The sequence below is a fragment of the Cnephaeus nilssonii genome (assembly GCF_951640355.1).
Source record: "Cnephaeus nilssonii genome assembly, chromosome: 10".
NCBI lineage: Eukaryota > Metazoa > Chordata > Mammalia > Chiroptera > Vespertilionidae > Cnephaeus > Cnephaeus nilssonii.
In genome coordinates this window covers 69,382,883-69,397,023 of record NC_137081.1, presented here as the reverse complement: position 1 = coordinate 69,397,023, position 14,141 = coordinate 69,382,883, and the positions used below count along the sequence as shown (strand labels likewise).

At 38.2% G+C, this 14,141-nt stretch overlaps 1 protein-coding gene across 1 annotated transcript in view; it reads left to right on the top strand.

Annotated features, from left to right (window-relative positions):
* The window catches only part of ARHGAP15 (Rho GTPase activating protein 15), a 665,200-nt gene that overhangs the window by 19,906 nt on the left and 631,153 nt on the right, over positions 1 to 14,141 (top strand). The window contains exon 2 of the mRNA XM_079782709.1: positions 10,269 to 10,448. Within this exon, the coding sequence (XP_079638835.1) occupies positions 10,284 to 10,448 (165 nt within the window). The 5' untranslated portion in view covers positions 10,269 to 10,283. The remainder of the gene's footprint in view (positions 1 to 10,268; positions 10,449 to 14,141) is intronic.

Here is a 14,141-nt window from a genome sequence, read left to right as displayed (position 1 = left end):
GTGTTCCTAATGCGGTGGCTGCTGAGCAGCTTGTTTTGTCGCCCAGTTTTCTCCGTCAGTGACATTTCATCACGCAGTGCCCTAAGATAGTCACCCTGCTTTCCCTTAATTGATACTTGTACGCAAGAGGCAGAAAATGGCTCAGCATTTCTTGCTAGATTAGGTCAAAACTGACAGAGGAAACAGAGAAGATTGCATTACTTATGCCCCTTATGGTTCTCCTGGGTATCCAAGGAGATTGGCATTTCATAAAATGTCTTATGCTGCCTACACATAATTACAATGGCACAGACATTGTGTTCCTATTTGCTTTTTAATCTTGACTTCTTAGCTGATAATCAGAGGGAAATTCAGAAGCAGTTCCACTCATCTAATTTTATTTTTTCTCCTATGCCCTTGGACCTCTCATCTTTAAATGCTTCATTTGTCATTCCCGTGAAGTCTTTACCTTTCTCTTCAATTGCTTGGTAACCAGAAGCATTAAACATGCACCTGGAAGTTCAAAGTAAAGTTTCTAAAATTCTAGAGAACTCCCCCCCCCCCATGCCCCGATACCTGGGTGTCCTTATCAAAGAGATGCTGTGAATTTGATTCTGATTTAAAGTTAACTAAGAAGAATCCATGATAATGCCATTGCTTACTGTGTACTTTTAAGTGTCTAGGGATCCATTCTTTTTTTTTTTAAGAGAGAGAGAGAAAGAGAGAGAGAGAGAGAGAGAGAGAGAGAGAGAGATGAGAGAGAAACATTGATTGGTTGCCTCTCATACGCACCTTGTCCAGGCATTGGGCCGGCAACATGGGTATGTGCCCTGATAGGGAATCGAACCCACAACCCTTCAGTGCATGGGATGATGCTTCAACCAACTGAGCCACATCAGCCAGGGCTGGGGATCCATTCTTTTGGGTCTCTTTTCACTGCCTTTTGAGATGGAATTATGCCTTAAATAAAGTCATCAATGTTCCTCAGGATCTATAAGAAAAAAACTAAAATATTTAATAGGAATTACAAGGTGCTCCAATCCAGCCCTAATTAACTCTTTCTTCCTAACTTTCCCACCTAATCACACACTCTAACATTTGTTATGAAGGTTCACCCCTCTTTCCCTTAAATATTGTGATCTTAGTCTGCACTGCTGTTCATATCCCTTCTCTGCTTTGGAGTCCTATTTATCATACAATGTCAAAGCCAAATGCCACCTTCACCTTGAAGTTGTCCTAAATCCCATTCTCCATTGCACTCTCATCAGACTCCATTGTAGACAAGCATGCTCATGTGTAACTCAACCTCCGGTTTTTAATAATTTTTGAAGAAACTGTGGGACCTAGCAAGTCTATTCCTCAGAGTTGAGGCTCAATGAAAATTTCAAGTGCAAAATCAGTTGCTTTGCTCTCAAGAGGATGAGTCTAAAAGGCTAAAGGAAATGGCAACGGGATGCCAAGATCTAAGAAAAGATCAAGGTTACCTACTCAATTTTGTCCAGGACTTATTCTACTCAACAATATATTTTACTTGTCCTTTTCACCACTTAGGATGCTCACATGCAATGACAATAACTGTGTTACAATTTATCTATGTGGTTGACTTGCCAGACTTTGTCAGTAACTGTGGCATATCGCCCAGATTCCCTGATAGAAGTTAAATAAATGCAAAGCCTTATTATCACACTTCCTATATATAACACCTGCCCCATGAAAGACAATGTTACCCGATGGGGTGGCTTTGGTCAAATTCCTTTACTGTGATCTTCTTTTTTCATTATATTTGACATTTTTGAAATTGAGTTTTATTGCACTCTCTGGAAGTGGTCTGGGGAAATTAGACTTAATAGAGATGTAGAAGCCATAGGGGGGGAAAAATAAGAAAAGGAAAGTGAACTGGAAGGAAACTGAAATTAAAATGTTATTTTGGTAAATGGCTGCTGTGGTGGAGACGACAAACAATTGCAATGCAAGTTAATTACTGACCTGTCAGGAAAGTGTAGCACCAAGGTTGTGCCACACATTACTGGAGCTACCAAGGCCACAAGTCATTTCCACGGGGAAGCAAACAGACCATGCTCTATCACAGATCAACATAAGATCTTTCCAGGGGTCGGAGTGAATTTCTCAGAGAAGTACTATTTGTCGGTGGAGCTGCCATGAGCTCTTAGCAGACCTGGAGGAACAGCGCTTCCCAGATATTCCAGGAAATAAAGGGGGTCATTTCACCACAGAGAGTTCCCCGTGTGCTCAGGCAGCAGGGATGGTAGCTCTTGAAGGTCGGGGTGACCAGACAGCTCACTTGCCACAGAGTGAACACCTGGTTAACACTCATTGAATGGGAATTCCCTGGGGGACATTCAGTGCTGCTTCTGAGATGGATTTCCTTATGAAATCCTGGTAGTTATGTCAGACAAGTGGGCCCTTCTTTTTGGAGAAAGAATATGATGTACCTAAAGAAATTTGAAACTCAAGGAAAACATTCTCTATTGTCAGGACAATTAGCTGCTAAATTCTAAGTTCGTGATAAATGCCATTTTTTAAATGAGAAAGAAACAAAGGGATTATTCTAAAATGCAAATATGGCATTCTTCATATTTTAAAAAATTCATATGAACCTCCAAATATGTTTAATGTTAGCCTCAGAAGATATGAAATGCATTTCTTTTTTTCCGCTTCTCACTGATTATGAAATATCCATAGTTCATGTGGCCCTTAGAAACACTGGCCAACTTGAGTGACACATATTTTTCTTTCATTAAGAAATAAACTTGCTCAAAGACATTTTCCTGTGGGTAATGCTTTTCTAGGCTATGTCCACTGGCATTAACTTGTTTCCATAGTTTTCTACTTATATATTCAACAAACACTTATTAAGTCTCAATTGTTTTGTCAAGAAGCACAGGGACATTTATAAATGATTAAATAGTAAGACTTACCTAACATGGCTGTCCTATTACCATTTTAATTCCCTTATCTGTCAGATTTCCTTGGGAATTGTTGTAACCTTATTTTTTTCTTACACAGTTTCCACTTGACTTGGAGGCCTTTGACTAAAGCAAGGATGTTTGGGGATGTAGGCCCTGAGTCCTGTTCTGGGACTACTTTTGAACAGGTTGTTTCACCTTGGGAAAATGTCTCGGTATCTCTGAACTTCAGTTTTCTCTGCTCTGTATCCTGGAGATACAGCATAGTGCACATTCAGTATCTCCTAGCTCACAATTTTCTTAACATACTTTCACTTTTAATGATGCTGATGGGAAAGAGATGTCAAAAATTCACTTTCTAACTCAAAAGGGCAAGCTGCTGAGTCTTAGTGTAATTAACAGAGTGCAAAAAAATAATTGACAGAGCAGCTATGAAATTATGATTAGACAAAATATCACATTCACCCCTATTTGGGTATTTGCAGGGACAGTGGGAGAATCAGGCCCAGAACAGCCCAGAACCAAGTCTGTTGAGCAGAGCCAGAGCTTGTGTGGCTCTTACGAAGTGCATTGTCATCACTGCTTCCTGTTTTTAAAACAGTATTGAAAGTGGAACTAGTGCAATACTAGTATCAGAAGCTATTCTTGCTCTTCTCTTGTTACATAAAAATCAGGAAGTCTGGAAATCGTGAAGCCAGTCTTAAGTGATTTACATTTTAATTTCTAACTCAGGGATATTTATTTGGAGAGTTTTAGAAAATCAATGGATATGTTAGACACATGCAAAATGTGTCTAAAAACTAATTCCTTAATATTTTCATTAGTCATTCACCAAGGCTCTGTTTGTCTCATGCATCAATGTTTTATCTAATTAAACTGATGATGATGATGATCAGGAAGAACAAGGGAAATTCTGAATCAAATCACATGTATATTACATGAAACTTAAAGTTAATATTACTTATGATTAACAAAATGTTTGATGTTACTAAATTGCATAGAAGTAAACACAGACAGATATTGATAATACGATCTGTTCTACCAAGTCTAGAAAGTTGAAGGTCATTGAAGAATAAAAACCTGGGTAGAACAACAGAATCTAATTTCAAAACTCTGTGAATATGCCTGGAATAATAACACAGAAAGTCTCACACATTGAAGCTCTTCATGGTCTTTCTGAGTACATCCTGAATTTGATACATGTGTTCCTGGCAGCTTAGTCAGGATGGACCCTGGGGTGGGAGGGCTTCTTTGATTTGAGGTTGGGAAGGCTTCATAATGGAGTTTGTTCCCCTAGAAACTTCTTTCATAAAGACTTAAAAATAAGCCCACCAAGGTAGGGCCATCACATTGCACAACTCCAGGAGGCACCACTTACCTGAATGCAATGCTAATTAACATCCTATCTCGAGTCACAATGCAACCTCCCTCCTAAGTTTACTTAAGGTCATATGTGAAGTTGGCTAATCAAAGCTCTTCCACTGCAAGGTATTTTCCCCACATAACCAGAAGAGATTCCAGTTTGAGATTCAGGTAAATGCTACCCTGAGAAGTTAAGGGGAAGTCTGACATTGTGTTGAGTAGTTTAACCATTCCCCTCTCAGATACATCTAAGTGATTCATGGAGTGAATGGGTATGTTTCAAGGACTTGGTAAGAAAGCATGGGTGATGGTATATAAGAAGTGTTGACTCTGTGGATGAGAGGAGGCCTGAGTAGTTGCTGCAGTAAGGACTTTGGCATATAAAATATGAAAGGAATCATAGGTGCCTGGGAGAGGAAGAAAGGAGTGTTAGGAGGTGGGTAAAGGGAATATGAGAAATTGAAAGATGGCAAAAAGAAAGGGCTGCAAGTGGGATCCAAATAGAACTTGCAAAATTTGAACTAGAAACAGCCTTAACTGCTTAGAATGAGTAGCTCCTAACAGGGAAGACAATAAATCATCTCTGAACCCACAAGTACAGCAGTTATAAGTTCCACAGCCACTAGCACAGCTGTCATTTCAGTCCATCAGGTTTCCTTCCTCCTGTGTCCTCCCTTCTTCCTCCTGCCCCTACCACAGTCCTGGGGGTGGGGGTGAGGGGTGAGGGGGACTGCTTCTCTCTGTCTTGTGCTCAAATCGCCTAAATAAGACCTTTGTGCATTATGCCAAGGAAAGCCCTCTTCCCACATTCTGTCCTTCAGAGTGTCTAGGATATCAGCCCCTTACAGCACTGGTTGAGTTAGAAGGGGTGGGGTTTTCAGTCAATCCTTTAGCCAGATGAGAGTCAAGCAAGCTAATCAGAATCACACACACTGAGGATAAATGCCTTTTAAAAAATAAAATCCATCATTTGTCTTTTCCTTGAACTTTATTGGCACTATATTTTTCCTTCATAACACATTTCAATATCTACCTTATAATCTCACAGTCATTTGCATACCTTTGCATTACTGAGCTCCTTGCCTGAAATGCCCAACCTGCTCTGACCAACCTCTAGCACTAACTCATCTATTATGCAGACAGCAGCTTCTGTCTGTCCATTTTCTAGTTCCACCTGAGTTGCTCTTCTATCTACCTGGACACAACTCTATTCTCATTTAATTATATATGGTTGCTCTATCACCCTGACAAAATGTAAGACACTTCATTAAAAAAAAAAAAAAAAAAGAGTATATCCCATCTCTCCTATAGTGCCACTTAAGAGAATCTCAATAAATGTTTAATGGATAATTCATATTCTGCTGGTAAGAATCTTTGACAAGAGACTTTGTGTTTTTTTCTTTATTCTTCCCTGAGCAATGTAGTAATGCTCTGCAAAATTATTTATAAATATGAGAACAATCTATACTATCTATACTAATAAAAGGGTAATATGCTAATTAGACCAGGAGATCTTCTGGGAGACCGGCCAGGGAGGGCAGTTGGAAGCCATCAGGCCAGCTGGGGAGGGCAGTTGGGGGCAATGAGGCTGGCAGGGGAGGGCAGTTGGGAGCCATGAGGCTCGCCGGGGAGGGCAGTTGGGGGTGAACAGACCAGCGGGGGTGTGGGGGGGCAGTTGGGGGCCATGAGGCCAGCTGGGGAGGGCAGTTGGGGGCCAAGAGGATGACAGGGGAGGGCAGTTGGGGGTGATCAGGCCGATGGGGGGCGCAGTTGGGGGTGAACAGGCCGGCAGGCAGAGTGGTTAGGGGCAATCGGGCAGGCAAGCAGGTTTGGAGCCAGAGGTCCAGGATTGTGAGAGGGATGTGGGATCGGGCCTAAACCAGCAATTGGACATCCCCCAAGGGGTCCCAGATTGGAGAGGGTGCAGGCCGGGCTGAGGGACAAGCCCCCTCCCCCGTGCATGAATTTCATGCACTGGGCCACTAGTTATAAAATAATATCAAATTACTGCCATTGTAGAACAAAATACAGGAAAGCTTAATAGAGAACAAATGGAGTGCAGGGGGATATCAACCAAATGTAAGGATGGGGTCAGAAGGAAAGGGAGTGATAGCTAGAGGAGAGAATGGGGTAAGAACATTGTAGTAGGGGAAGAGATCAACTAAACACAAATATCTAAAGAAGGAAGATTTTTAAAATGTTTCCTATAGTCTGTCCCTAAGAAAACATGTGGGGAAGCCAGATAAGAGGCTTTTTAAGCAGTCCAGCCCTTTAACAGCAGCACATCACTAGGCAAATTAGGAGTTGCTTATGAAATCAATACAAGAATGCAAATGTTGATTTGACAATGACATTTTTGCAGACTTTGAGGAAGCAGCATGTCCTATAAATGGAACATGGCCGGGCTGTGTAAATACAGTGGCTTCATGCTCTTGGTCAGAAGAAAGTGCCTTTGGCCTGATGATTTCCTCACCAGTATTACAAACACACCATCCTTAGAGTTTGAATCTAATGAGTAATATGAAAGCTCAAGCCTTGAATGCACTCAGAGGAGAACCCAGATTTTTCTAGAAAAATTTATATGTTTAATCATAGATTTCCCCCCACTCAAATCCTTGGGCATCAATTCACACCAAACCATTTACATTGTTGCTTATCTGCCTAACACTACTAAGCTCTGTAAATCTGTAGTAATACTTCTTGAGCTCCCAGACTTTAACCACATCAGTATCGGAAGGGAAAAGGACCCTACAGCCCAGCCTGTGTGTCTCAGTGGTTGAGCGTCAATCCAGGAACCAGGAGGTCACAGTTAAATTCCTGGACAGGGCATATGCCCAGGTTTTGGGCTCAATTCCCAGTAGAGGGCATACAGGAGGCAGCTAATCAATGATTCTCTCTCATCATTGGTGTTTCTATCTCTCTATTCCTTTCTGAAATCAATAAAAATATATTTGAAAAAAAGAAAGAAAAGGACCCAGCGGGTCACAGCAGTCCTCTTAGCTGTCCCTGCCCCCTCACTATCATTTTTTTCCAGTGATGAAACAGAGGTCCATTGACGTGTACAAGATCACAAAGGTGTCCATTAGAAACAGTGCTTCTAAAGTCATGAGGACATTTTTTATGTAGCCAATCTACCATGAACCCAAGGTCACCATTACAAAGGCAATTTCTAGATTTTCATGCCTTCATTCACCCTTATTTCAATTCACTAAAATATATCCTGAAAAAAAATCATGCTTTTCGTAGTAGCATTTTCATAAATGTCAAAGATTCATAGATTTGCTGCTAAGGAACATTAATGGGCTCAATGATAAATCACAGACAGGATAAAATAAATAAGTTATCATGTACTGGGATGTATGAGAAATAACTATATCACATGCATTTACTTTTTAAAAGAAAGGATATATATGTATGTATGTATAATGGAGGATATATATGTGTGTATGTGTGTATATGTATGTATATGTATGTATGTATGTATACATACATATATATCCTTTATTTTATTTTATTTTTTTATATTTTATTGATTTTTTACAGAGAGGAAGTGAGAGGGATAGAAAGCTAGAAACATCGATGAGAGAGAAACATCGACCAGCTGCCTCCTGCCGGGGATGTGCCTGCAACCAAGGTACATGCCCTTGACCAGAATCGAACCTGGGACCCTTCAGTCCGCAGGCCGACGCTCTATCCATTGAGCCAAACCGGTCTCGGCATATATATCCTTTCTTTTAAAAAGTAAATGCATGTGATATAGTTATTTCTCATATATCCCAGTACATGATAACTTATTTATTTTATTCTGTCTGCGATTTATCATTGAGCCCATTAATGTTCCTTAGCAGCAAATCCACACATATTATTCTAGTTAGATATATTGGTAAGATCCATTAGTGGCCAGATTTGATATATCTTAAAACTCTTCTCATCAAAGTATTTGTTATTATATTTCTATGAAATAGGGGGGACAAAATATTCTTTTATTCAAATTATGTTTCAAATCTTATTAAAAGTGAAATTTTATTCTCAATTGGATAAATTTTATGATACATCACTAATGTAGAAACATAAAAATGAAAATATGAGCAACCATCTGTGAAGAAATTCTTAAAACAGCATTTCTACAAACAACTTTGTGAGGTATAACTGAAGTATATTAAAGTTCAAATACTGAAAGTGTACAATTTGATCACTTTTAAAATATGTAGACTACTTTTCAACCATCATCCCAATCATAGATAACAAACATATCTATTACTCCCAAAGATTCCTTGTATCCTGTATAATCCACTTCTCTCCCCATCCCATCCCTAGACAATCACTGATCACTTTTCTGCCGCTGTTAGTTTGCATTTCTAGAACACTATGTAAGTGAAATTATAAGCACCCAATAACTACTTTTACTTTTTTGCCTGGCTTCTTTCACTCAGCACATTGAATTTGTAATTTATCCATGTAGTTGTATGCATCAGTTTAGAATCTGTCCATCTATTCATCTGATGGGTATCTGGGTCTTTTTTTGAGAATAAAATGCATATTCCTTTGCTTCTTTCTGTACAGTGTCCTTGGAAAAATTACTAGTCTCCCTGACTCTTAGTATTCTCCTTTACAAACCTGTGTTTAATGTCTATCTCATAGGTTTTACAAGGATTAAACCACTGAACACATTGCCCGACACTCAATTGCCTTACTGGTGTCAGTTATGAGGTGACACTTTCCTCCTATTAGAATGCTTTCATTCTTTTCTAATTATTTTAGTTTCCTCTTGAATATTACCATAATTCAAGCCCCATTGTCTGCTCAGCAGACATAGGGCTACCAATATAGTTGTTTCTTAAAATTTCATCCTTCTTTTGGATTTTATTGGCTTCTATAACTGGTGACAAATTGTTCTATTGTTTACACACATGCCCACACTAGCTATGGAATGTCTACCTAGGCAGAATGTAGAGACAACAGTCAGGCCAGGATCTGTTTCTAGAAGCTTAGAAGCCGTGTTTGCATTGTAAAAGTTCTATATTAAATGAGATTATATGTTCATTTGTGGTGCTTATGGGGAGGAGCAGTTGAAAAGAATTATGGATTTGAGGAAGTAACTAAAGCTCTTCTAATCTACCCATTGCTACTACCAAAGTTCATTCAGTTCTCTTTGTTTTCTTTTTCCAAATTATTATTTCTTCACTGATACTCCTTTAAATGTGCCCACATTCAGTTTTCCTGTCTGGCCAAATTTTGTCTATGAAAATACTGGTATAAATAAATACATAAATAAATGGTGTTGATTTTCTTCACATTCTTTGTAAATATTATGTTCAACTAAGCTACTGAATCTAGTTCAGTTGGCAGATGGTGATGGACAAAAGAATTTTAATGCCCCCTGTGTATATTATAAGTGTATGTGTGTGTGTGTGTGTGTGTGTGTGTGTGTGTGTGTGTGTGTGGCGGGGGGGGGGGGGGGAGGCTGAGGCTAAGCACCATGCTAATAAGACCAAGCCAACATATTTGATAGTCATTGGGACCAACTTGGTTTGCTGTAATGCCAATTCTTTTCACTTAAAGTTGACTTTATTAACATAGTTATTTGTTCACCAAAAAACAGTGTTGGTGGTCGTATGTGGGAGTGGAGTGGATAACAGATGAAAATGTGAATGAAAAAATAATATACCCTAAAGATGACTAGATTGACAACATAATTTATATATAAGGGAGATTGTATGATATTGCCATTAGTTCCTTAATAGAATTAGAAATTGCACAGAGTATGGGCATGTTGCCTATGAACTTTGAAGTCCTCTGGCATGTACAGCATTGTCCGGTAATTTAATTGATTGAAACAATTACAAAGAAATGACCTTTTTATTTACTACTCAGAAAAGTGAAGACTTTATATTTCATTTTTGTACCTTATTGGCTAACAGGAATGTGCACTCCACCAAGAGTTTTTCATGGAAAAGTACTCATTTAGAGAATAATATGATTTTTATTTTATTTTATCAGGGATAACACTGTAATATGCAGAAATCTACAAATTCAGATACTTCTGTAGAAACACTGAATTCCACCCGCCAAGGCACTGGAGCTGTGCAGATGAGAATCAAAAATGCCAACAGTCACCATGATAGACTGAGCCAAAGTAAATCCATGATCCTCACCGATGCTGGGAAGGTCACTGAACCTGTAAGTCAATATCCTTAACAACCAAGTTCCCTAACACAGAATTTTTTAAAAACAAAACAAAACAAACAAAAAAAACACACACATAACAACAACACGAATTAGCCTTGTTTTATTTGTTTTCCTAATGTGCATGAGAAAACTGATTTTGTAATGTATTTTATCTTGCCTACTTATAGTCATAATGATGTCCCCAGTTTTGAGAGAAGAGATGAGCTTAATCCAGTGATAAAGTGGATTTGGAGCTAGACCGAAGAGCACCTTTGCCTCATTTTAAGGGCCTCCACTATCATGCTTCAGTGTCATAAAAATAATGAGGTTATGTTAGCATGTGGTGTTTGTACTTCCAAATATAGTACATCACTTTGAAAAGCCAGAGGCTAAAATTAGCTAAGAATAAACTGAGACGAGAAAAAAGTCTTTGGAAAAAAAAAAAGTGACAGTTTCTTTCTTAAAATTCTCCCAGCAATATATGATATTGAAAATTAGGACTGATTTGGAATGAGTGAAATGATTGAAATGGTGTGGCAATTTAAGGTTTGGAGAGGAAGCCATTTTGTTTCGATAATGTGTCATTAGGAAGATCTGAAATAAAATAGTTAGAGATGAACTCTACTGCCAATTGTGTCCCTGCCCCTGCACGCATCCTGAGCCACTAAACACACTGATTGTGATGAGTCTCCTCTGGTTAATTTTCTTCCATAATGGTGGTAACTTGCAGCTGAGGCCATAGGATGTTACAAAATTATTTATGCAATGTTAGCCACTCTTTTGGACCCCGGATCTATTTTGTTTCTCACAGTGAGAGCAAAAGCGAGAAATAGGTTAGCTGGGGACAGGCTGTGTTTTCCAGTCACCCGGCAGAAACATGTGAGCTATTAATTGTGTGTTCTGTTAATGTCACAGGGACCTATGAAATATTCAGCTCCCTAACTGAGTTATTAAATGAGATAAACTTTCTGAGTAGCATGTTACCAATTACATGTATCCCCTGTTTTTCACTCAAATTTCAAGTGCAAAATTAACCCACAATCATCTCAGGCTCCTGAGAAATATAGGATTTGAATCATTCCTTTTTCAGGTATTAAAGACAAATTTAGCATAAGGAAGCCAGTGATTATATTTCGGGAGCGAGAAATACACCCTTAGATAAGGTATCCAGAGATGCATTTTTCTTTATTTATTTCTCATTTAAAAGTATTGTCTGCGGGGAGGCGCAACACTGCCAGGCCGACTCTGCTTTTGAACCAGCTAAAATGTTCCTCAGCTATGAACTTGGGGCAGTGGTTAGAGTAAATTATTGGAATCTCTATAATGTATTATCAGGAAGAACTATACCTTTGAAGAAGTTTAAAAGTTAAGTATATTTAATGATGCCTAACATATTTTATTGGCTGTGTTTAACAAAAGGCACTATGCCGCAGTTGTTTTTGACAAGCATGAAAACATCACAGCGTGAGACTGCAAAAGGAATTATGGAGAGAAATTACAAGTGATCCATCTCTCAATGAATTATCCACCTCAATAGCCCGCAGAACTCAGCTACCAATTAACACCTACTTTATTACATGTTGGGATGTACTTAATAACTTTCATGTGTTTATGCACTATTACCTTGACTGATGCCTCTTGTACAATTAGGCATAATTGGCATATCAATATGCAAAAGTTAAAAGGATTAACCCTCTTAAAACTAATGAGCATTTCTGTATCCAGCTGCTAAATGAGACAAAATTAGCATTTTTCACTTTTGGGCAGGATTTTATCATGCAGTTTCTCATTGTTGATATTACCTTGTTACATAACTTTAGTTTGGGGGTTTGTATGCTGGACTGCTGGAGAATAAGAGTTTTCCAAAGTTAAATCAGCCATAATTATCCCAGCTTTTGTTTCCTCATTCTTAGCCTGGGCAATATGTATTCCTCGATAAGGAACAAAAATAAGTTACTTTGGGTGATGTGTGCTCAGTGCATAATTATATAAAAAGGGTATTTCAGTGAGGATATGTCATTTCACCGAGAGAACTTGGCTCAGAGATACTGTATTGAAAGCTTGCCATGGCACTAATTTTCTTTCTGTCTCAGTTCTTTTCATCTCTTTTTTTCCATGCACAATTTTCTGACTACATACTGACAGAATGTAAAGTATTTGGGCATATTTATTCAAACAAGCCTTTTAAAGATATCTGCTCAAGCTAACTAAGAACTTGATCTTTCAAAGTTCTTAGTTAGCTTGAGCAGATATCTTTAAGTTGAAGGTTGGAGTGAGGTCAAGGGGGAGATTTTGAACTTAGGAGAAATAGGAGAAAATGTATAATAAAAATGTGTGCACATGTTGTAACAGAGATACATACATTTAATCTGTACAGAAAAAATTAAGAATACTTAGAAATTATATATATATATATATATATATATCTTATGCATCCTATTTAATATGCATGGTATATATATATATGTGCATCCTATTTAATATGCATGGTATATATGTATATATGTACACTGGCATGACAATTATGCAAATATGGACTTATTAGAGTATATAATAACACAAGAATCTGACATTATGTTCATAACAATTTAACTTATTACAAAAAGTAATCAAAGGTTCTAGGGTCAAATCAATTACATAATTTTGTCATTAGTTCACAAATTCATCTTCTTTATTTTGTTCAATTATAAGTATGTTCAATACAACTGTGAGCTCAGAACACAATATAAACTTCTCCTATATGCCTGATAAGAGCCTATTTGTTGGTGTTTAAATCTAGGAGCAAAAGTTTGAAATGTCAATATGAACATTAATTCAACCCTAAGCTCTGCAAACGTAGGTGAATTTACTTGTTAAATTAAAAGTTTTGATTACCTAAGTGCTGTAGGGAAGCTTTTCAGTGACCAGGTATCGATACTCCATTACTATTTTATTGGGTGGTATGCATCATTTTCCTTAAACACCAAATAATCATTTTTATGTGGTTTATAAGATCGATGCCTTTTCAAAATTCAAAGAGGTCACTTTAGTACCTGGGGAATATTGGCGAGGGAGGAAATTTGGACATGGGAGGACGTGGTTAGCAAGAAAATTGCCTATCTGTGAGCAAGATCTGGAGACCTCTGTTTGGTGGGGGAAGAATGTTCTTTGGTCTCAGTGATTTGCTGTCTCACCCTCAGTACTGGAGTGAGCCCTCTTAAAGGTGGACTGCTATTTATTTACCAGAATGTGCTACCCACAGAAGCAGAAAGCTTAGTGAGTGTAAATGGGACAAGTGAAGTGTGGCTCTTTAAGGGCTAAAAAGACTAGCATGCAATCCAGCAAACAGCTAATGCAAAAGGTTTAATGTGGCATTGATGTTTTTTATAAGAGCGATCCTCCAACCTCGTAGACATTTTAGAATAGATATTAATGAAGAGTTTGAATAGTTGAAGTCAGGAAACTGCAGACATAGAATTTGCAGGCAGGAGTAGTTTCGGTATTTAATGCTGGTGGCTTAAGCAGCAACATGTATGGATATTTACCCTTTCCATCTTGTAAACCCCGCAGAAATGCATTAATTCATTCATAGCCATTATGGACAGGGAAATATCTTTCTATTAGTGTTCAGATAAAGACTTAGCTTGAACCATTGCTAAACATTAACACATGAGATTCCTTTTGCTTCTGTTAACAGTCTGGGCTCGTTCATGTTCCTTTTTAATC